Below are 26,380 nucleotides of genomic sequence, written 5' to 3'. Positions count from 1 at the left end.
CCTTCTCATTCTTCCAAAGCACTTTACACAGTCAGACACTCAGCTTCTACTGAATTCAATGGGGAAGCGTAGAGCAGGTTGTTCCACTGCAGAGAAACTAGACGGTCATTGGATAAATGCCGGGCTTAGTCCTGCCCATCGGATGCTCAGCGTCTCTGGGGGTCTATGGGACAGTGGGCTGGCCCGGACGTTTGGCTTCGGCATGATGATTGGATGAGCTGTCTGAGACGGAATAATTTTTTGAGTGACAGCTAAATGAGTGAATCAGCGATCTTGAAGAATAAACATCCAACGGAGCATTTTCCAAGTTTTTCATTCCGATGTTCTGAACTGATCTGGAGACTTAACCAATACCTAGCGACATTGTCTTTGTTAAAAACGTCTAGCGTTGTGTCTGGCGACTCTGTTCTGTCACTCTGCGGTTTCTTTCCCAAACGAGCAGAAGCAGCTGCGGAGCTTCTCCCGCCGTCACTCACACTCACAGTCGGTCACACTTCACAGTAGCCTGGCACCGCAGCTCCAGCTGGGCCAAGGCCGTTTAAGCAGCATAGCTCTGCTGGCCATTGAGAGGACACTGGTCAAGTTGGTCTAGTTGGTACGACAAGGTCGCAGATCATTTTCTGGAAAAGGAACGAAGGGTAGAATTTACAAACACGTTTATGATGTAGGCCGGAAAAATTTGCTTCCCCTCCTTGAAAGACCAGCAGCCACCACTGAATATATATATATATGAATATATAATTATTATATATATATATATAATTATTGCTCAAATTATTTTTGTGCCGGGCCATAAGCATGTTTATCTCTGCTTTAAAGTTAGGCATCATTGGCAACATGGGGCTTTACGGGGATTGACTTGCTTTTGAAGCCAGCCTCAAGTGGTCATCCGAGGAACTGCAGTTTATTGCTCTTCCGCATTGGCTTTATATTTCAGCACCGGAGACTGCCGCTTGGTAGAGCCCCTTGATTGTCAGCTAAACCGTGGAAATCAGCCCTTCGATAGTGGGAGCAAACTAAGTCCCTTTCCCCACAGATTCCTGGCAGAAGCCACTCTTATGGCTTGGCATTATGTTGTAGTATTGAAAACATCTGCCCCACTTTGACCACTAATAAGTAGCTAAGGATAAAACTAAAACTATCCTCTCTTTGCAGTTGATCCATTATTTTCTCATTCCTGTAATCAAACTTATGAAGAAACATCTGAAGCAATGACGACATGCTTTTTATTTGCCTGTCACGTGAAGCGCAACATTAAAGAGCAGACTGAGTGGAGCTGACTGATTGCTACAGATCTCTTGTGGGAGAAAAAACAGCATTTCGTTTTCAAAATCACACTGACCACACATCCTAAGAGCAAAAGTAGAATTGCTGTTAACTTTTGCCATAGGTTTTTATAACCATAGGACCACCTACTAACAAGCTCAAATTAAACACAGAACACACACACATATATCATTTCCTGTAAATTTCTTGACCACGACTTAAATATAAACGTGACTATGGGGGGACTTTGGTATTTGTGATGTCACTGGGGTTTTGAATATGGTTTTCTTTCCCCCCAACTCATCTGATTCTGGCCTGCAGATGTCAAAACACATATTGCATTTTCTCCTGATACATGCAACCTTTTATAATGATTGCTGATGTTATTTTACTTCCAGACCACAAGCTTGGAGGCTGAGCTATTTTCACACTGCAAGGTCTGGGGCATTGAACCCACATCCCTCCACTGTCCTCTCCAGGCAAACCTCAGTGTTTCCCTCAGTGAAAACCTAGTCTCACTCACGTAATGGAAACTTTGGTGTATTTAAAGCACAAATGAGAAATAAAAACATATAAATAAATATTAAAATATAACCAATAACGAGGTTTTAGCATGCATCAATTTATTACTCAGAGCAAATCCTACATTTCACACTTGCTTTTTTAAAATAGTCCTCACTCCACATCTCCTATAATAGTTCCAAAAACCACTAGTTTACGGTGCCCAAAAAAAAAATCTGCAGGTGGTCAGGCAGGACACAGGCAGGACAAACACAGATGTAAAGCCAACAAGTCGTAAAGAATACATGCTAGCTGCTGTTCTCTGCGTTTACCTCAACCCACAGATTCAAGGTCACACCAATGTACAAGAAGAAAAAAATATATGTTTTAAAAAATTACAAGAGGGTCACCAGAAATCTCAAATCTCGACAGCTTCCTAAGTTTCAGCATCACAGACAAGCCACTACCCAGATTGTAAAGGATTTCCAGGTTACATAATTACAGAAAAACAACCAGATGAGACACTTAAGTTAACATTAGGGTCAAATGAAGTGAAGTCACAGCTATTCATGTGCCATTAAGTAAGAAAAATCTCAAATCAAGCATGTTAAATTAGTGCATATATGTGCTTATCGGGGCATATGGCAATCACATCAGGGACACTTCTTTTTCTTTATTAAGGTAATATGTTTATTTTCATTTTCCTTCAACTGTCAGGTGATTGAACACACATGTGCAACGTTCCAAAAGAGGTCAGATAAACAGCCTCCACATACAGGATGAGTCAAATCCGTTGTGTGCCAGAAGCACATGCAGGTCAGCTCTGATTTGCAAATATACCCCCAAAACAGCACCTCAAGCATTTCACAATTCCCAGTCAGACATTCCTGATGGGCTTGTAAGAGTGCCGATTAGGTGTAGACATCTTCCCTGATTTAGAATGAGAAAGATGCAGATGAAAGAGTAAACAGTGCACATAGGGCTGCAACTCACAATTATTTACAGATTCAGCTGATAATTATTTAACACATACAAAATGTAAGTTCAAGTTCAATATGGTGTCTTAAATTGCTCTTTTTATCCGACCAATAGTTCAAAAACCACAATTTATTTAATTAAGTAATAATTACATTTTCAACCATGAAAAGGAGCATATACTCACTTTGAGTAGCTGTAAAGCCGTTATGCAAAGCAAAGCTAATCAGCTGCCAGCTGATTGATTAACAAGATTGCTATCAATCTTCTCATCTTACTCTCTGCAAGAAAGCACATTTCCCAATATACCAAACTATTCTACAGTAATTCAGATATTTGACACATGTGCTCTTCATAAGTCTAGTTAAAATTGTGTGACATTTCTATAATTTGGTTAATTTATGATATTATGTAAATGGAAAGACAGCTGCAAATGTACTTAGAGGTTGATGGTGAAGTGCGACACCAGGCTTGCCAGTCACTTCAATATGTCAGGACAGATTATCCATGATGGTGGTCAGATGGGCAGCACAGAGTCTCATCTGAGTGAGGGCTAATTTGTGACTGACTGCTCTGCTCAGCATTAGGATTTATGGCCATCCTGTTACATACGCTTTGAGAAAAAAGCACAACGTTGTTATATAAGCCCAGGGCATCTTACACAAGCTGCTCTTTGGCGCCTACTGTTCTCAATAGTAGCAATTCTGTCATATTATTTTAAATCAAATTTGGACATTTATCAAAACCATGAAAATACCACACAGGGCAATGTACTGTAACTAGTGGGAACAGTCAACAAAAGCTTTTGTGTTCTCAGTCTGGAAGAAAACATCTTTAATTATGTGTTTCATTTACAAAGGGGTACCATTTTGAGGGTCGAAGAATTCAGTTCGACCACAATGCACTGGGGTTAAAGAGAAAATAATGCTATTGGTTTGGCTGAGGAATCCAAAATTCTCCTCTGAACAATCAACAAGGAAAATGACAGTAACCACAATGAGATACAGTAGATGCTGCGGTCTGCTAGGAAAAAAAGTCCTGTGAAGACACCCATAAATACACAGATGCAACCCTGTTTCAGCCTTTCCTTTAACCCCAGCCTCTGGAAAGCTGCGTGGAGTACAAAGGAAACAGCTTCTCATAATGTAACCATCAACTTACACTACACAGTTAACTGCCGGGAAACCTCTCCACAAAAGGTATTTGATTTGAACGCATCAGGAAAAAAACGAAAAATCTTCATTTATCTAGATAAAAAAAAAAAAATGATGCATAAAGGTGCTTCTTGTAGAGCGTTGAAGTGTGCACCTCATCAGCTGATTAAAATAAGTAATTATCGTCATCAATCACATTTGAACAAATTACCAATCTTGTTCAATCATGTTCAACCAGGCACTCTTTACAGTCTCTCTCCCTTTCAATGTCATCAGCATGGGTCTGCTGCTGGATACGCTGTTTACTTTTAAAGTTCCTGGTGAACTTTTGCGTTGATTGATCTCTTCCTCCATCACTCCAGCTTTTTCCTCCTCCTACATGATATTGGCTTCCCCTGCCTCGTGTATTATTTGTATTTCAAGACGGCGTCCATGGGGTTCTGCTCTGTTTAGCTGCTGGGGAATTCATTGCACTCCCCACTGATCCCCTCACTCCAGCTGGAATTCATCGGGGGAGCTCCCTCAATAGCAGAGCCAATTTTGACAAATGAAACCGTTTTGCTACAATAAATGCCCCTTTGGCATTCTCTGACTCTGAGAAACTCTTTGCAGCTTGTTGTAAATCAAACTATTTGAGACCTTATCAAGACCAATGAAATGGGACGCTGCAATTTTTTTTCACTGTCTCTAAGCAAGATATTTTGGTCACTATACACAAACCATCATAGAAAGGCTTATGGAGTTTTATCTGTAATCTTTTCAATAATCAAACATCAACACTGTAATCCCTTAGTCATTCTACTATGGCATGACATCACAATCTGGTAAAAAGAGCAAAGGATCAGGCTAAATTTACCAGCCCTTGAGTGATTATAGATGTCTTTGCAGCAAAATAAAGTCAGATCAGCTGCAAAAATTCAATTGTACAACAGGATTAAGGATCTGTGATATTGTCTCACTTTCTTGCAATTCTTTAACCATGCTCAGTTACAGAATAGCGGCCTACTAATTTAAATTGCATGGTTTGCCGTGACATTTTCTACAGACCTTCATGGTCCCTTGAGGATGAATCCTATTGATTTGATCCTCTGACTTTTCCTCTAGTGCCATAACGAGAATGATGTTTGAGATTAATTGGCTGGCTTGTTGTGAAAATGGGTACAGACATTCAAGTCCCCCTCAAGATTAATTGTAATAACTCTGATCACCTGACCTCTATCAACGTCATCAGGTCAAATTGTTAATTTGTCCAACACACTGGTTTATAGCTAAATATGGCCGACAAATCTAATAACATTTTTATGTACTTTGTCTTTACTGCTAAGGAACAAATGTTCGGACACTAGAAATAGAATGAATATAAAGAACATTGAACTGTTTTCGATGATCAAATGATGACTAGTTAGTGGCCGTTAAGTGTAAAGCAGACACAGCTCTGGAGATGAGGCAGGAAATGAGACGGCAGTGCCGTTGCTGCTGATGGGTTCATTTTCTGTAACCAACGCAGCATTAAAGCACAGCGAAGTCAGCCAGCCATCGGTCCACTGGCAAGCTTGCTAACTGCCCTCTGACAACAGTCAAAGAAAACAATACAGATAACGATAACAGATAATTCCACTCATCTAGCGATAGCAATGTATTTTCATACGCTGTGACAGTGTGTGGATGAAGCATTAGGCTGTTGGCTCTTTACGATACTACTCCACTGCTGGTTGTTTCTGCAAAATTCCCCCTCAGTCCGCAACATTCCGCAAGTCAGTAAATATGAATGTTTAGGTTAGTTTACAGAAGTGAGCCACATGAAAGAGGCTGCCACTCTGACCATTCTGCTATGTTGATTTGAATGAGAATGTCCTTTTGTCTCACTCCATTTCTTTGGTTAGCATGCCAACATGCTTAACTAAGATGGGGATCATTAGGAAACATTATACCTGCTAAATCAGCATGTTAGCATTGCCATTGCCAACATGTTACCACTCTGACATTAGCATTATCATCTTGTTTCTCTACTTACCAGGAACCTTGTGCTTTGACTTGATGTTCCCCTCACACTTCTGCTTGGCTCTGACCAACAGCCCTATCTGTTCATCTTTCGTAAGCACATCATCTGCATGAGCCTGCAAAATTAGAAAATGGCATGGAGTTAATAAAGGGAAATCGTCAAGTGTAAACGCCAGTGATGTTACATGTTCTAAACGCCAAGCTCCACCACCAAACAACATCATCAAGCAATATGACTTTTTTTTAAACAGTCCAAAGAGGCTACTTTTACCAGATAGGGTGTTTTGAACTAAACATTTGTGGTCCCATCTGGATCTGTAGCAAAGGTTCTGACCTTTCTTTGAGAATAAAAAGGAGCATGGGATGCATCTGAAATATAGCACTCCCAGATGACTCTGAATCAACACTGACTCACCCATTATGTAAAATAGTTTGAGTTTTAGTTGATTTTGATATATTGAAACAATGTGACATTGCAGTTATTAACCACAGGAAACCAGCCGTTTTCATGACAATTTCTTTATTCAAACAACATTGATACATGATAATATTGTTCTCCAGAAAATGTTTGCTTGCATTAAAAGAAAAACTAAAAGTTGCTAAATCCTGTTTACCCATGTTTATCCACAAACGTATTTATGTAGAATATTTATAAAACTATACTTAGAGATTAAATATATCAAGTGCAATATAATATCAAAGCAAAATTTAAATCGCTATTGTAAAGACAGCAAGAAAATGGCACTGATTAAAAATGCTTACTATGATCAAATCTACAGGACATTTAAAGATAACTTGTCTGCAGCTTACATGCATTTGTTATTGTTTATAGAATATTGGCCTGATCCCTGCAAAATCACTGTCAGTTATTACTATTAACTAAAGAATATATATATATACTGATGTAAAAATGAAGTATGGAGAATAAAAATTGTAGAAGTTATAGCAGGCTGTAGATATTTTTATTCCTGCTGTTGAGTCCCCCACTCAACCCAACTCAAGTCTAGGCCTTGCATCCAATACACACTTATGTAAAAAGCTGAGAAGGGCATTTTTCCCCAGGCTCAAAGAAGGCTAAATATTTCAAAAATGTTTGTGGAATTTAAAAGTTGAAAAAAAAACCTAAAGTATTTGAAAAATGAGGAATGTTTTAGAGTTTGAATGGTGATTCTATGCGGATGTATGAATGAATAGTTAGCTTGATTGAAGATTCCATCCATTGACTTCAATGTTAAAAAATGGCAGAAAACGCTAAATATTTTTAAAGGTATGAATGGTATGAATAAGAAAAAACATACTCATACTTCATTGTTGAAAACATGACCCAATCCAATGTGGATTCAGGGGTATTTTTTTTAAAACATTTTTATTGTGACTGCTGTAGAAATATTGATTTTAAATTTAAACCTTTCTGTCACTTCTTCTATCTCCAGACTTGATTTCCTCTTCACAGCTGCTTCACTTTCTGCATCCCTGGTCACGGCGCTGCAGGCAGCAAATTCTTAATCTGGTTTCCTCCTGTGAAATATTCCTGAAAATTTACACTGCTGACATTTTGTCAAATGGAATATGAGGGCAAAGCAACAGGGTGGCCTGGATGTTAGACAGCCTGGTCTGTATCTGGAAGGTCAAATCAGATTGTATTTTGACCGCATCAGTCAACCTGTCAAATGTTCATAAGAAAAATGGCATATTTATTTCTGTTTTAACTGCAAAAAAGGTTGTAGAAAAGTGAGTATTTGTCCTTGGATAAACAGTCTCAGTTTCACTTGTCGTTTATAGTCCCAGCTTGTATTCCTGTGGTTATATCCACTGTGTGGCCACTAATCGGACATGACAACATTATAGCACGTACAAAAACGACTTTCATTCCCAACAATATTTTACACCTTAAATGTTCTCAGCTTTTGAACATTGTGTTTTAAGAGTGGCGTGTTACCTCAGGTGTGGTTTTCCAGTCATGGAAACATTTTCCATTCTAATAGGTCACACTGACTGGCTCGCTGTTTGACCGTGGATCACTTTTGGGCAGTGACAAATGTGACTGTACTGAAAATTACCACATTCATTTTTAACAGCGTGACAAGAAAAGTGGAAATGAAAACATAGAAATTCAAGCCTGCACTTTAAAACTGAAGTACAGATCAGCACACAAATCATCAGGATTTTCTACACTGTCATATTGGGGTTTTCATGGTGCTTTGAACCCATACTTCAGGAAAATGCAATGCATGTATCTGCACAATGAAACAGAAACTAACTTGTATGCCATACAGTGTGCCTGGAGGCGCAGCTTAAAAACTCTTATCCTTTTGGTTCAGTGATGCAGAGCAAACAGTACAAATTAAAGACAGACAGACGTTTGCTCAGAGCAGCTGACTCCCTGGCTGCAGTTGTGCTGTATTTGTCAGTTTTAGACACAAATTACCCATATGTTAAGAAATCAAATTCTTCGCTCAGGTTTACATATTAGAAGGAAAATAACTTGTCAAGAGGCAATTGGAGAGACTCCATGTCTCCCTTGTAAATGAGATTTGAATCTGTACACCATTATTCATTTGTTATATTTGCACATTTTGTAGAGACAGCCTACAGTAGTATTATTCCTGTGTGCATGAAGCTTATGATCCTACATTTGCATAAAAAGTCATGCAACAATGTAAAGATAGTCTTTTACAAGAGAGTGGAAAAGTATAATGCAACATAATGGACTTTTGGAGTTATATCAGACACTCTACAATGTATGGCACATTACAAGCTGCAGCAAAGGAATGAAGCAGTAAACATTTCCAGTCTTAAAGGTCTTAAATAAAGTACATTTTCTCCAAATATGACTGTCTGAAAAATGTCAGAATGTGCACAAGATATGTGGCTTGTAAAAAATGGCTCTAATATCCAGAATCAAAACAGTGAGGAACTGCAGCAAGTCCCCTTAAGGGACAGGGCAGTGATGAAACAAAGTGACACAGATACAGGATATTGAGGGTTACACATTTTAGTATAGGATTATCATCTCTGTGTTCAAAGCATTCAAGGTGGAATAGTCAGATACATTTATTAGAATAAAAAGTACAAGTTATCCCTCTAAAATGCAGTGACGAAGTAAAACACAAGTACTTACAATAAGTACATAACCTGAATAAATGTACTTGGTTAATTTTCGACCCCATTGTAGTAGATGTACTGCACACCAAGCAGTGTGTATAGTTCTGTAGCTGTCCGCTACTAATACGATGAGAACTATCTATTGTGGCAAAGCTTACTTTTACTTTCTTCCAGACTTTTTAAGCCCTCTTTGGTGCTTGATTATTATCTCAAATAGAAGCAGTTAAATAACGTCTAAATATGCATGCGGGAAAAAAAGTAATTTGGGCACAAAGATGTATTTGAGACATTGTATCTGATGCAAGTGCATCATTTCAAAATCTTAAAATGAAACTGTAAATACCGAGCTGTCGTGGATTTGCTGCACACAAAACCATATTACCTCAATCCATCAATATTTTCACTACTTTCAGCCCTGAAATAAGGATGTCCAGTCTGAGAGCTGAATAAGGTTATAGAATGAAGACGTTTATGGCTTTGCACAGTAAACAACCACAGATGGAACAACATTAGACCGCAGGCGAACAAGGATAGATACTACCTGTTTACTGTACTAACTATGCCAATATAGAATATTCCACTGAATGCTCCTGAGACATTTACACTATTTTCATCTGAATAACTGGCTGGTGTGACTTTAGGTGAAAGCTGGAGCAACAAGAAAACAGAAAGAGTGCATTTGGATGGTAACTGCTCTGAAAGGACAAGGGCCATTATCATCCCAGCAGGGTAAAGTATAGTTTCGTGGTTCAGCAGTTTTGTAATTGTGCATTTTCAGTTTAAATGCATATCAATCAACAAGCATTATTACATGTTATGAATCTACTTTATATTATATGTTGCATTTATTTTGTCATCATGGTCATTTTCACTAGAAAGTGGAGGGAAATGTCAGACAATTTACTACACTTCAGTTACAATTTGGTTCTTACCTCAGTGTTTTGTCTGTTTTCTAAAAGTCAGGTAATTGAAGCTGCCATTCCGGCACACTGAGAACAACTATCTTAACCTTTACAGCACAGTTTGATTCCCTTTGAAATATTAAACTAAGACAGGCATGCAGTTAAGGGGTATATTTTCTTTCTGAAAAACTTGGGAAATATCTTGCTTCATCTACAGATGCCAGCTCAGGAACATTGAAAAGTATTATTTACCATTTTAAGAAGAGAATCCTGGGTAATAAGTGTGCCCCCTGATTATTTCTGAAAACTATTCCTCCTCCACTGGCCAGAGTCCAAACCTCCAAAGTAAACACAAATCTCACAGGGAGAAACATGGACATTCTTATTTACTGCATTTCATTCAAAACACAGTCATCTTTTTGTTAAATGCTTTTTGCGTGTGTGCCAAAGTCAAAATCAGAAAAATACACACCATATAAATACGTGCTTTTTCATCACAGGTTGCTAGAATACAAACTCCACTTGAATAAACCACAAGTTTCTATTTGTCTTCGCAAACTGCGGCTTGATGACTTAAACTGCAGCTCTCTGCAAGGATATAAGACCAATATTGATAGAACTGTTTTTAGGCTGGTGTGTCAAGACGGTGAACCACTATGACTAAATACTGAAGGTACATTTACAGTTTCACATCTAATTCCAACATATGGTTTCTATATTATTTCAGTAACTCAATGCAAAGTTATATTTAGTTATAAAGGTTTAGCTTGTCTGGTACTGTAGATGTCTTCAGTGTTCATTTGTTGATTTTTGTATATTTTGTAGGCAAAGGATAGTAATTAAAAATGAAAATATTTCAATAAGAGAAGAAAAAAATTGCATACATTAAGTTGAGACACTGGGTTTCCGGTACATTACCAACAGTCTTGATTTTGGACAGCACTTTTTCTTTTTTCAAGAAAGCTGTGGTTGACCAAAGTCATTTCCTGAAATGCCCTACAGTAAGAGAGTGAAATGCTGCAGCTTGTGAGGTAGACTTTCATTAGAAAATACAAAGCAAAAAACCCCGGTATCCATAAAGCTTAAATGATCCGCAAAAATGCCCCTGAATTCAAAGGCCTGTAATTATCTAGTATGTCAACAATGAAATGCAGCCCAATTATAAAATTAATAGTATCTCAGACCATAAAAAAGTGGTTTAAATACCAAAAATCTACATGACTGAACAAAACTCCCAAGTTCAAAGAACACAACTAATATTCAACCAGATGTTCTAACAACCATGGCAGCAGAGACTCATTTATTTCTGAATAAAATGCTTCAGATATTTTAAAATGCAGCCCAATAAACAAATACCTTGTGTTACAGTAGTTTTCCTACATATACACTGGAGATCAAAATTAGAGAACAAAGTATTAATACTTTATTCATTCTGAAATACTGTTATCTTTTATTGCGAGCAAAATTAGAGAACAGTAACCACTGTGTCAGAAGAGAAGATTTAAACAATGTTTTCTTAAGGCTGTATGATTTACAGTCCCTGCAGTTTGGTAACTTTAGTGGGTATCTTAGCCATGACTTTGTTGCTAGGATTTTCCAGAGATTATCTATGGTGTTACATAGCCCTATATATTAGAATGAATAAAGTTCAATGCAATTAATATAAACTGGCAATTTTATGGGCTGTTTTAGGCCACGGCGATCGTTCAATATGATAATTTATCATCTTTGGTGTCAGAACTGTGTCATAATGAAGTAATAAATCGCAATATTGTGAAATGAATAAGTTGATAATAACGTACTACATACTAACAAATTTCTCAAAAAAATCTGATGTGAAAAACATTTTGAGGGAATATTATTTGAAAATTGCTGTTTTAGTTTTACATCACACTATTTGTGTGGATGCATGAAATCACTTTAAAGCTGGGCATGTTTTTTAGGATTTAAACTAAAATTACAGCTTGTGGTTGTATGCCTCCGCCAACCAGTTAAGTTGCATTTTATTAAGAAGTAATTTAATATAAAGTATTAAGTGTATTTATTTTTAGTGAAGTTGGATGCTTCCCACACATCTTCAACCTGGAAGCATCTTTGCTGCCAGGTTGAAGATGTGTCTCCCCTTGTTCCTGAGTTAAGGCATTGAATAATGGACAGATGCATTATGATGTCACACTGAAATCGACCTTTTAGGTGTAAAATATCATCACTTCATAATTTTTTTTCCCTTTTAGACATTTTATGAAATGTTGTCATAATTAGCATAGGAATGCTTGAGTTATGGTCAATGTGTTTTGCGTGGTGCCCTTGACCTTTGACCTCCAAAATCTAATCAGGTCATCCTTGGGTCCAAGTAAAAATGTATGCCAAATCTGAAGACATTGATGGTGTCACTAAAGTACCACTTAAAGTCCAAAAGATCTCCTCAGTCCGATAACGGTTGAGAGTCGAAACAACAGTTGGAATTTAAATGCAGAAAATCTGAGGTGTGGTGCACCTGACAAATATAACTGAAGAGTAAAAAAAAAAAAATTATGTTTAACTTGTCTTAATACCATAGACAGATTTCGATGTTATAGTACACTGCCTGTCACCTTTACAAATCATCTAACTATCAAACTATAAAGCAAGGAATCTGTCCGTCAATCAGTTTGTCCTATATCTTTAGAAGCATTCACCTGACCTTCTTCACACCTGGCAGCTGTATTGCTGGGTACCCAAAGACGTGTCTTATCAAATGTGATGAAATTTAGCCAGAGGATGGAAATATAAAACAAAAACTATGTTTTGAGCATCTCAGAATTTTTTCTTTTTAAGTCTTTCCACATAAGCCATGCCCATTTGCAGAGGTGGCTAGTAATGAGTTAAATTTACTTGATTGCATGTACTACGTTACATATACTTAAGTAACTTTTTGGAGAAAATTGTACTTGCCAGAGTTGTTTTAATACAGCATACGTTTTACTCTTACTACTACTTTTATTGATTTCTTCATGATCCAAGAGGTCAGCTGCCACACCTCCAACTCTGCACGGTCCAAACTACAGCAGCAGTTGACTACATTAACGATACAGCTTTAAAATAGTGCTAGCAGAGGAATTAGTCAGTTTAAAAACACAGTGTATCATGTTTCAAGCTAACGGTGTGCATTTACAAGTCATTCTCATGTAGCCTGACGAAGAGAGACAGAAAAGTTGAGACCAAATTAAAAATAACGGCATAACTTTTTGCAGTAACGAGTAATCTAATTGATTAGTCTTCACATCATTACAACGCCGTTACGTTACTGCCAAAATGCAGCGCGTTACTATAATTATAAGCTCATTGAAGCTGTTTTATTCAGACCAACTAGCTCTCCAAGCCAGGAAGCAAAAATCTTTTTACTGTTCTTTCTTGGTGAAGGGGGACGACACAACCGTGCAAATGAAGAGGATTGGCTGAGGCAGAGTAAAATTTCATGGTCAGCCAATCAAAGTAGAGTTGTGCAGGTGCACCCATGGTTGCACACACAACGACAAAAGTGAGTCAAAGAGCAATAATAGGAATAGCGAGCCCAGTAGCCTTCTTGAACTAGAAGTAGAGCCATTACTTTTCCTTACATGAAATTAAAGGAACGAATGTAGACGTGATATTCAAATCATGCCCTGGACAAAAGTGCTTCTCCACGTCAGTGTCAAGCAATTCCAATGAGACTTCTCTCCATATGATATAATAAATATAAAAAGCCCCAAAACATCTAGCGTGTTATTTGTATTGATGCACAATATAAACACAGTAACAATAATATCTACAATAATACTTGAAATTTGTCTCACTTTGTCCCACAGCAACATTAAAAAATTGTGTACACTGTACTGAGTGTCCATTTCATTATAATATTCAGATTTATCATAAATAATTCAACATGCACATGTATTTTAAGTTCCGTTAAGGAGGGGTGGAGTCAGTAGTTACTTTCCATAGTAAATGCTTAATTTATTATTTGTAACTCAGTAACTAATCAAGTAATTAAGTTACTTTTTGGTGGAAGTAACTGCTTTACTTTTACCTGAGCTAGATGTTGAGCTGTTGTCCTTTCCTAATGATCACGTGTTTTTAACCCATGTATGATCATGTGTTTTATTAATTTGCACTGTCCCCTTTGCAATTCCCCCAGAATTGAATTGGATTGAATCGAATTGAAATTAATTGAATTGAATTGAATTGAATGATCTGGGGTTGAAATAATCCCCAGTCATATCCATATGTGGTCTTGAATATTTAACTCTGGTATTTCTTTTTCTTTTTTTTTATTATTTACAGACATTAACAGTGATTTACAGTATCTGGGAATGTGTCTGCCAACATTCTCATTCATTCAGGGTTAATTTCACATGATGACAAAAGTAGCATTCCATCAACTATTATATTGTTTTGTTATATGCAGATGCACATACTCTGTGTTATAACTCAGTGTTTTGATTGTCAACATAAAACCTCTGATTAGAACTCTCTTACTATTTTATCTGAATAAACAAACCATATTCATTTTCTCTCTCCCTTAAGAGTCACCCAATAATGCCTCTCTCTGTTAGCTTACCCTTCGGTGAGGATGAGATTTTTGGGTAAATAGTCGTTTAAAGTGAGACTTTACTTTCTAGATCACACTTGGTCATATGGATGATAAATAATATACAGAAAATATTTACTCTACTAACTGTAAAGAACCTCTATTATGGGAATACAGTGGAATGTTTGTTTTATGTACTTGTTTTGGTCATTTGCCATTCTTTACACCATAGGCTAACATTCACTTCCTTGTTGTTGGCATGTATTCAAAATTTGATCCCAGGGGCTTTTGGACTTTCCTGTATGTTTTTTTCCCCCACAAAATATAGGGGTCTAGAAAATTATAACTCTGCTGAATCTTGTTTTTAATGGCCTGTCCACTATCTGGAAAAAAACATGAATATGTTACTTCTGACATATTGCACCGCATGAATGTTTTAGCGGATGAGGTTCCTGGATATTATAAACTCTATGAGTCAGTGCCACTCCTCTTCAACTGTGCAATTTGCATTTGATGATAAAAACCACAAACCACAAGACTGGTTGTCCTTTGGAAATGCTTGCAGACCACATTCTGACTTAAAGCAGCATTTAGTTCCTAATTATACCCTGCTCTGGTCGTAAGCTTGAAGAACAGTACTTTTGTCCTTGATGGAAACATTGTGTGTGCTCTGGGAGTCAGCGTGAATCACATGAAGCCCAGATAGCTGTGATTGTGTTGTTCTTCAAAATTAAAAAGGACTATTTTTTGCGTTACATGCTGTAAATGATTCAATACACAAAGTCTGAGCCGTTCCTCCAATAAACCAATGCAAAACAGGTATTTTAATTTTCATCAAAAGCTTAACTAACGCTTACGCAACAATAAAATGCAATGGACAATATCTTAATGGATGTCAAAAAAGTGTCAACTAATAATACTTGTGACTGTCTGCTCAGAAAACATGTAAACCTAGTCGTTTTTATATATAGATTATGAGGATTATAGGTTAAATATATATATTTTAGTGGATTTATAATCCATAGGCCTTTTTTTTTCTCTCCGATGTAAATTATTGTGTAAGTGATTGTGCAGTTTCACTACACACGCAGCATTAACGGCATACGATACACTCTCAGTCGCAGCTCAGTCACAGCGTGGTAACCTCAGCAGTAATCCTCTAAATCACATCGGCTAAAACAGGATAAAACATCAGATCATGTGATGATATTTCATATTAGCATTCAAAAAGCATCATTCATTCAGGTTGATTGTCATTCGAGAGAAACATTGTGTCACCTCATAAACAATACATTCCCACATTGTACGTTGGGACATAGGCCATACCAAATTGATTACATAGGCGTTCTGTTTGTCATTATCAGCTGTAATAATGAACGAAATGTCAAGTTTGTGGGTCAATCTTATTACATACCTGCATATCGCATTGACCAACAGTACTTGTGAGGTCGCAGAAAGCAGGGTTATGCAATATTTATTAGGATTGACGACAGGTTTCTAATGGACTCATACATTTTTAATGAAACTTTCACCAAAATACATACTGATGCAAGAAAAAAACCATAGGATAAGCCTTAAAAATGTCTGAAAGCTTTCCAAAGGTAATTTATTTTTATACACAAAAGGTTTCATAAATTAATAATGACAGTGAATTGTTACTGCTAGGTGGACCTAATGGTTCAGGTAGAGTATCGAGTGTGCAAAGGTTTATTTCTGTTCATTCACACTGCCACAAATGTTTTTCCGCCTTTAAATGATATCAAATCCTCTGCAAGACCTTATTCCAGAATTGGAGCTCTCTCACTTTCATTATTATAAGTGGCTGCCTGCAGAATTTTTTTTTTCAATTCATATACCACTTTCTTTGACATTACAAAGCCGATGTGGCACTATTACAGAGAAACGCTTTCACAAGACTAAATGGATGTTGAGTCATCGTCAGTATTCTCGACATTCAGATCACTTTGCTCACACAGTTTCAACAATTATGTCATTTTACCCTTATTTTAGAGGGGCAAATTTACGATATAATTCTGACAATGTGTCAAAAAATATAAGTGTGGTGGTTGATGGTTCTGCTCCTGGAGAGCTACTGCCCTAAATGTTTTAGATTTCTCCCAACTCGAACAAACCTGATTCCAATGATTATCAAACCCCTGACGAGCTTCAGCTGCCTGATAAGGACCACATCATTAGAATCAGGTTTGTTGGAGTTGGGAGAAATCTGAAACATGCAGGAGCACGGTTGGCCACCCCTGTTTTAAAAGCATCAGTTTTTGCAGGGAGTAAGTTCAGCCTGAAATGCAAACAAGCAAGTTTTAACACATCACCATATTTAAATGTGTGCATTTACTCAGTCATAGGATTATTTAAGAGTTATCGCAACCTGGTGAAACAGTAAATACTAGCTACTAAAAAAACAACAAAAAAGACAATCACTATCAATAATAGATGCACAATATGACTATATGTATTGTTAGACATATGAGAAAAAAAGGTTTGTTTTGAGTTTGCTTTATTTGCTCTGTTTGTATTAGGCCATTGGTTGAGTTGCAATAATGTTGCATATTGACGTATTTAATTCACTGAATCAGCCAAAAAAAAAAAAAAAAACAGTATTGGCCAACAAAATGTACAATTTTACAATAACTATGGATATACTACATTCAATATGTGATACTGTTTTAATAACATATAATGTCCGAAATTATATTTCTTATCGCTCACCCCAACTGTTTAGAGTTGAAATTGACAGCCAGTATTTTGGTAACCAAATATAAAAATATTGATGAAAATTTGAATTTGCAGCTTTCCTTTGTCTCATGAAGGGAATATTTTTTCGCTTTTGGAGGTGGTCGGAAACAAACAATTCAAAGATGTTCCCTTAGGCTTTAGGAAATTGCCACAGGCCTTTTTCACAATTTTGACATTTTAAACATATGATTAACTAGTTCATTGAGAAATAATCTGCATATTCATCAATAATGTAAATGTTGAACAACTAAATTCAATGAAACATAAATCTGAAAATGCATGTCCAAGACACTGGGAGAATTTGACCAGTTTGACCCGTAAGACTGAGCACAGTGAAACCCAGAACCCAGAAACCAATTTGATGCTGCTTCTCACTCTACTTTATATCACTCTGATAATCATAGCTTCTGCAGCTAGTAGGTTGTGTGTCTTTACCAGCAATAACGGAGCACAGTAGAGCAATCAGTGCTGTGGACGTATGGTTTAACAACTGGGTAAAGAAGGAGCTGAGTACAAAAATGTGAGACATGTAAAGGGCAACACTCCAAGCCCTCAGTCCCCTTTCCACTGCTAACCACATTGGCACCAATCAGCCTGCTTAGAACTAGGGCAAGGACAGAATATTTCTACAAGAACCTCAATTGTTAGTGATTTCCTAATATAGCCTCTAAATTGCAGACAAATTAGGAACCAATTAATCACGCCAAGTTGTCTCCCATCGCCTGCTTATATTCCATCCTTTTAAACTGCTTATTGAGGAGGCTGCTGAGAGTAAACCTTGGCAGTTGGTCTCACCTTGATTAAGGTCCCTTTCAGAGGACCCATTCTGGCACAAACCCACTTTAAAATCCTGAAGCAAGGACAAAGTCATGCCACAAATTTTCATGATACGTAAAAAATGACAAGATGTGATAGTAACATTACTATGACATTCAAAATTATATTTTAAATGTGCATGTATTGCGTCTTTCCCTAAAGCAATACTGTAAGGGTTAACATAAATAACACGCACCACAATTTCCAGTGTTACTTCCAGTAAAAAGCCTTCACAAGACATACAGTAAGTCAATTTGAAACACAAGATATTAAGGGAGATTATACAAATAACATTGTGGACGTTGTTGTGCATTCTACAACACTTAAAATATAGGTAAAAAAATCTTACCAAACAAGCGAACAGGGGCCCTTTAACTTTGTTTCATCACTGGCTAATATATTGTCATTTTTTTAAAATATTATTGTCAAATGCTTCTCACAGACCTGCTGACTATAAAAAGCAGTTCTTCCATATCTGCTTCTATAAATTCACTAAATGATATGCAGAGCTATTAATGGATTAACTTCAGAGATAAAAATATACATCACATTATGACTGCATTTAAAGGATTTAGTACTAGTCTAGTAAGTGAAGAATATGTAAGCACACATGGGCATGTTCATGTTTTACATTGTTCATGGTGTGCTCAACTGAGAGGCCTGCAACTAGCCTGTCAGCATGGGCTTTCTACATTCCCCTTGCTAGAGGGTCACTGGTTTTAAGTCTTTGAGCCGTGTCTATATTTGACTGAAAATGGCTTGAACTAAGAAAAGGCTGATTCTGTAGCAAAAGGCAACAAGTGTGCACGGATGAGAACAGTGCAAGTCAGTATCACAGATTCAGTGCACTGAAACACAACGGTAACACAGTTAAAATGAATTTGCTTTGCATATTGCAGCCACTAAAAACACAAAACCAATGGTTTGCTTGTTGTTATTTTTTACCATATATTGTAGGATGCTGGGGGTTTTCACTGTTGCCTAATTATAACAGGACGTTCCTGGGTTTACATTTTTTATTAGATAATAAACTGTGAATTCATCTTTAAAGCAATTGTGAACTGAATTTGAACTGATCCTTGGAATATCATAGGATCATAAAGTACCAAGGTTTATGAGCTTTCCCTCATTTGCATTATTTAGTAATCCCTTTGAAATTGACCCCAGGGAACACAAAATCTAACCTGATATGCCAGATGGTTAATTACATTGCACCCTCTGAAAAGCCATCATTGGAAACATGTTTGGAAAAAGGGCAGGCACTTGACAACACACTTGGCAAGTGATTGGATGAACCATCTGTCTATCAAACTCTTGCCGAAGCCCGATTAGGAAAAACATATTTTCCATCGAGAAAAGCCTTCAGTACCTTACGCTGTTCTTCTTTCAATGAAGAAATACTTTACAGTTCTGATATAACTGATACTATTGCAGCATCTATGCTAACCTCTATACATTGTTGTTTTGGTCCAAACCGCTGGTGTTTCCGACACAAATGCATTACTTGACCCTAACAAGATGGAGTTTCATGTGAACTTGTGATATTGAAAGAATCCATTTGCTGTGCAAGGTAACACAACATCTGCCTCTTCATACAAACTGAAGCCAGATAACTCTGCCTTGCAGATTGCAGATTAAAATAAAATTGACGTCAATTGAGGCACACTTGACTGAAATCCCTTTTATCTATTCATCAGATTTTGCGCAGCTCCTTCTGGAGCCAGAAAAGGTTTCTTATAACCTTTTTCACATAAGCAGTAGTGCTCCCCAAGACTTTGATTGAAGTAGAGTTTCATTTTTAAGTTTTCATTGAAGTAGGGCTGGACTATATGACCAAAATAGTCTATCCTGTAATAAATCATTTCATATCTCGCTAATGATATATCACAATTATTAGTATAAAAGAATCACATGGTTAAGCCTATGTTTGTATACTCATGTGTGTATTTTGTCATTTTATTAAGAACTTTAGTGCAAAATATAGACCCAAATATTTTATATTTTGGCTTTTACAGTCCTTTCTTTAGCCCTGATGCCAATTATATTTGAAAAACCTAATCAATAATAACACATCAATAATAACACATCAATAATAACATTTCCAGTAAACATATTCCACACAAAGGCCTGGATTGTCCACAAGTGTTCATGGCACATTACATCACCCATAAAAATAGAAATAAGCCACAAATTCTAAGTGATTTTCGCTTTAGACTCATATGGTAATTCTGAAATTAAAACATTTAAAATTAAATTATGAAACATAATTCTAAAACACTACAAGCTACTACATAGTAAATACAGCAGCAAATCCAGGGGCTACTTTTCATACAAGGTATCTGTGTAATGCACATTTGTACACACATGAACGCAGACATTGTGCAAGTTGAAGTAACGCCATGCACCCATAACACCATATGTTTGGTGCAATGCACTGATGCACTAGCATTATTTTGCTGTTGGACTTTAAAACATTTATTTTAATTGATAAAACATGAAATTAGCAAATCCCCCCCAAAAACCTGCAAAAACATTTACACAGAGAGCTATAATATAATCAAACAAAATGTTGTGTTCTTTTAATTAGCTCGCTCATTCACTCGCTCACAAGTCTGGAGCCTGTCCCAACAAAAACGTCACCAGTCTACCAAGGAAAGACACAGTGAATTTCGACCAATGAGCAAAATAAATTTAAATTAAATAATTAAATAATGATTAAAGTATTTTTGGTTCTGATTCTGAAAATCGCCTAATGTTGGAGGAACAACTCCTGCAAAAACATTTGCGAAAACACTTTGAATTATCCATCTATCTGCCCTTTGATACACAATTAACATTTGATTAAACTTATAAATCTCATTCCTAAACATTTCTTCAAAATTTGATATTAGTATAGAACTTTAACTTCAGATCTGCTATGAATTGAACGCTAACTTTGCAACCACATTCAGAGTGTGTGCTCTCACAGGCTCATGTGTTAAATGCCATGGAGCTAACACAGTAAAGTCTGGCCAAACTTCACAGTGTTATCTGAATTTAAATTGGCTGAGTGTCCCCCTGTACTGCAGTGTGAGGATTTCTTACTTATTGCTGGAAAATCTGGCGCTGTGAACTGCATACAAACCCATAAGCCCAAGAGTTTTGCAATGAAACTAATAAAGGTCCTTTTAAGAAATCTGGCCTCCTCTCAGCCATAAGTCATGTGCCAGGGGAGTATTCCTGCCCAAGATTTGAGCTGCTTCCAAATCACGTAAACAACTGGATCAGATGTGTGAAATCCTACTCCTCCTGCTTGTGATCATTTGTGGAATTGACTTGGAATTGTCTACAAACTCGATTTGTGTTGCATTTAGGTTGTTAGAATGGGTCTGGGAACTTCTGTATATTTGAAACTCAATCCTTTAAAAAACGATGGGGGTAGGGCTGAGCAGAACCGTGGGTCAACGGCAAAGGCATCTACATAGCTGAGAATTTTCACATGTCAACTCAACTGAGGTATTCTGGGATTCCAAGCACATTGCATGCAAGGAAGCCTGCATCACGTTATTGATACAGCAGGTAACCGCATAACTGGAAAATCACAGTTCTGACAATCAATCAGTGTGGCTTTCACTTTTAGCATTTATTAGTGCAATGCTTGGGTGAAAACTATGCTGATACTGAACATGCTCAGCTCAACACTAATTGAGTGGAAGATAGAAACCAGAGCACCTTATCAAAGACTGACAGAGGAGAGGCAGTCTATCACTCTGAAATGTATCAAATGTTATACAGATGGATGTGGATTTAACGCCTCAAGAGATACGCATCACAACACACAGCATGTCTCCGGGTATTCAGCCATGAAGTAGTCCTGGTTAAGATAATAAAAAGTATACAAAAAAATATAAAAAAGATTATGTTGCCACTCAAGCCAAGTGTACAGAGCCAAACGACATATCTTTATGAATGCAGCAGGTTCATAGAACAGAGGCACATCATTAAAATATCTATTAGAAGTGTAACTTTTCCAGTGAGGTGTAAAAGTGGCATTGAGTTACACATGCTCTGCCATTTTTCAAGTGGAAAAGCTTAGAAAAAAAAGAAGCAGAGGTCACGGTAAGTCAAGAAAACAAGCCCTTTCCTGAGTCAAACACAGCCATGGTATAACCTTACCATGCTGGTGAAACTGAAGACTCTCCTATTAACACACACGTTATGAGTCTGACTCACAGGCCCTCTAAAAACCAAGCAATGTGTCAGTCAATAGACAAAAAAAGATAACAGTGTTACAGGATGTATGCATTTAGGAGAAAGTTCAAGAAATTTGATTATTCAGTTATCTCAGGAATCCTCTCAGCTACTGTAAAGCTCTGCAGTGAAATACAGAGCATAATGATATGTGTGTGAAGGGTATTTTTCCACTACAAGTTGCCTTTGTGAGCTCAATCCCATGCTGATCCCAGGAAAATTCAGGCAAACATGTTAACTGACCGGTGACGACAGCGAGTGACTCACGATCTACAGCGACAAGCCATTTACAGCAGCTGATACAGAGTTTACACCTCCATGCTGCTTAAATCCACATTACGTGCTGTAAAACTAAATTGAAAAACAGGATGTCCCAAATCTGCCAACCACATAATCTCATTTGGATGGAGAAATAGAGTTTAACCAAGGTGGGTATAAATAACACCTGTACACTAGAACACTCCCTCTCAAGTCCTTCAGTTTTATATACTACTGCTGATTTCCAATTCTCCACTGTCCATCACACACAAGTTCATGATACTCTCAAAGCTGATAGCATTGACTCAATGATGTGACATTTCACTTAAAGTGTCTGTGGACCGTCTCCACAGAGCTGCAAGCTTCCTGGGGTCTAAAGCCCTATCCATATAACTGTATCTCAAACACAACTTTAAATTCCCTGACCTGTTGTCACCCCTCATTACTGTCATCCAGCCTGTGGGTAATTTTCTGCGCAGAGTAAGACAATACAGCGGGGGGAAAAAAGCTTTTCACATTTCATCAGAGCTTTTTAAGAGTTAAAAAACAGTCAACATCTGCAGGAAGTTTTCTGATGGCTTGTCGTCATTTTGTGTTGGGTTGATGTGATACTTTGTGTTACTTCATTCTAGAAACTTGTTAAAAACCACTTAGGGTTGACCCGAATGCTTTGCAGCTTCAATCGTTGCCATGGTAATCTACATCCAAATCAATATTTGAATGCTTTGGGGGCTGTTTTTTTTTTTTTTTTTTTTTTAAAGAAATAGCAAATAGCCTGTGAAATAAAGAATGGTTATCCAATATTGTTCATGAAGCATCAACATTAATTATTATGATGGTTTTGTTTGTGCATGTGTAGGTGCGACCTTGTGCCGAATACTTAGACTGTGCCGAATACTTAGACTGTGCACAGATCAATAGACGGACTGACAGAACATCTCACTTAGTTTGGTTTCTTAGCCTACTCGCCTTTCGTGGTTGTAAATAGAACTTAATTCAGAGGGGAAATGACAGAGAAGTGATGGGATAATCATTGAGAGAGAGAGAGAGAGAGAGAGAGGGCGTGGGGGGGGGGGCTGTAAGCTGCAAACAGCTGCTTCTATGCACCTCCTCCTCCTGATTTTCACAGAGAATCGCTCATAAATTCCAAAAATATGTCGGCCTGGCCACATTATGTGTGTAGCTTATGTGAGTGCTCTGTTTAAAGAGAAACTTTGCAGATTTTCAACCATAGTACACATAGTGTACCATGCTGCCTGCGCCTGGAACTCCTCGCTTCAGACAGACATGAACTAATGTTCACAACTGTCAAAATACTGCAAATGTATGCAAAATGAATAAAGTAATATTTCACTGTTATACATTACCAAAGACGGAACTAGTTGTGTAAAACAAAACCCCAAAGCTCCAAGAATCAGTATCTTGCAATAACAATGGGTCAAATGACTATGTGTAATACAAAATGAGTTGCTCATAGTGACAAACACTAAGAGGATTATTACAATAGTGTTTTAGCATCGTTCAGCTTATTGTTTTGGTTGTATGGTGCAAAACTTTACAGGGTTTTTTTTTTGGTTCAGTCCCAATGCCCTCAAACTTTGCAAAGCTCTGAAAACAGATATTCATAGAATGATATTGATGATTGATATTTCTGTATTAGTAGTAGTAGTAGTAGTAGTAATTATTCTACCTTTCTGTACTGTCAAAACAAACATTTTTCTGTGAAATATGTGAAACTAAAGTTAAAAATAGAGATGGGAGGATAGTGGATTACAGCATTTCAGACTCTGTTTTCAGGAATCAGAGGTGTTGGCACATAGGGTGACTCATGTTTGGTGATTTTATGACCGGGGGCATACAACACATTTTGTTGCACCATTGAAAACTGGTTAAAATTTGGAGAGATAAAAGGGCTTTTCACACAGAGATCCCGCAACAGTGCTGTAATGAAGGAACATTAGAACGCTGTATTTTTGGTCATTTACTTAGGACAAGCAAAGGCTGCGTAAAGCTGCCCTAGTTCGGAATCCACGCAGAACCCTGGCATTCTAGAAGCAAAAGAGGCGTTGGCATCTGGTGTGTGTGAACCGATCTGCAGCGTTAATCAACCGCTCGAAGTCGACCCAACCCACAAACTGACAACTTTATACATTATACTGTAGTAGCGCAACCGTCAGTAGAGAGAAGGACGCTGAGTGTTTGAGAGAGGAAGAGAGAAAGAGAAATGAGAGAGGGGAAGCAACAGTGGACTATTGCACGCAATGTTTTTGTTAAGTTATTAATAACTTATAACTTATGCTACTCTGAATGCTGCTTTGTTACTTTTTGACCTGCCTGTGGGTCGACTCGCACATCACTACTGTGAGTCATTCCGCCCTGCCGGCTTTCCCATTCACACATACATCGGCTTGTGACTACATCCCTTGCTGGCTAAGAAGCTCAACAGATCTGTCCCTCTAGTCCGTCTCCATGCCTTTCACACAGACAGACAGGTTATAAAGGCACAACATCCCCATAACAAACAGGCTGTGTGAAAGGGGCTTATGATGGAGGCCTGCATCAGTGATAACCAATCAAACTGCCTCCTTATCTTCCATTCAAATGAATGTGTTTTCTGCACTTTAGTAGCCATGTAATTTTGTTTGAAGTGGTTCCAACAAGACTCCTTTCTATACATGGTTTATTATTTCTTACTGTGTGACTAGGCTACTTGCTACTTTAAAAAAAGTGTATTTGTAATCATCCATACTTAAAACAAACATAAACTTTTACTTCCATTATCATTTAGTGTAGTTATACACAACTATCATTAGGGCCGTAAATGCAAAATTTAATTCATTTCTTTCATTTATTTTGAAAAAATGTAAATATTCAATTTCACATGTGATGGCACATTGTAGCCGGGCTTAAAGTCATAATTTGTAAGATTTGAGATCTAGCAGCCTCTTTGGCATTAAGATGTGATTAAATGCAAGACTAGAGCCCTCCACCTTGTCACATTTGCAGTCGTGTATTGATTTTTTTTTTCTCTTTTGTAAACTTTATTGGCAAACATTCACATCTCTACTTCTAGTTGGTCCCCTACATGTTACCCTCTTAAATCCATACACACACACGTGTTCCTGTTACACTTCTGCCGTTACTACAAGCCTAAATCCTGATAAAGTTCCCGATTTCTGAGTACAAGTGAACACAGCATAACGTGCACCGGCAGACCAACATATTGTAATACTCGGCAAAGAGGCAGGTACAAGTGCTTTCATTAGTGGGTCATATGATCAGTCACTGTTGTTTTAATTCAGCCTTTGATAGATGGTAACTTAAAAGACAATTAAATAGATGAAAATCATACGGACTATAACTTTAAGCACATGGACCAAATGCTCTAATTTTTCTACAAAATACAGTACATGCGAGTGTAGTCACATTTATGCAGCGATAAACACGAATCTGCAGCGAAGAAGGACTTCCATTCTGTTTTTGTCTCATGCAACTAATCAACATACATAACATTTACAACACATTAACACATTTTGGATTAATGACTTTTCTGCATCCAAATATACAGCAATCTTTCAAGTAAGAATCATCTCAAAACCGTTTTTTCGCCCCACTTCTAGCAAAGAGACTGACATTCTCTGATATAGCTCCCTCTCCCAGTCCCATACTTTGACTCAACATAATTATTTAAACATTATTTTCTATTAATTTAGCCAGAGTAATAACCATGAGACATTTAGGACTGACCGCCAGCAATGAAGCGCACATAAACACCATTAAAATTCTCCAAACAACCAGATACTATTATCATCAGTATCAGGGCCCTGCACTTTGGAAAAACCATGAGAATTCGCTGTTGGACAAAAATC

The 26,380-nt window shown here is 37.4% G+C and overlaps 1 protein-coding gene across 1 annotated transcript in view; it reads right to left on the bottom strand.

Moving 5' to 3' along the window:
* pth1r (parathyroid hormone 1 receptor) overlaps positions 1-26,380 on the bottom strand; it is a 51,322-nt gene that overhangs the window by 19,379 nt on the left and 5,563 nt on the right. Inside the window, exon 2 of the mRNA XM_083928495.1 lies at positions 5,911-6,013. Coding sequence (XP_083784621.1) covers positions 5,911-6,013 — 103 coding nt within the window. The remainder of the gene's footprint in view (positions 1-5,910; positions 6,014-26,380) is intronic.

This window comes from Echiichthys vipera, assembly GCF_963691815.1.
Source record: "Echiichthys vipera genome assembly, chromosome: 15".
Taxonomy (NCBI): domain Eukaryota; kingdom Metazoa; phylum Chordata; class Actinopteri; order Perciformes; family Trachinidae; genus Echiichthys; species Echiichthys vipera.
This window is presented reverse-complemented; position numbering and strand designations above follow the sequence as displayed.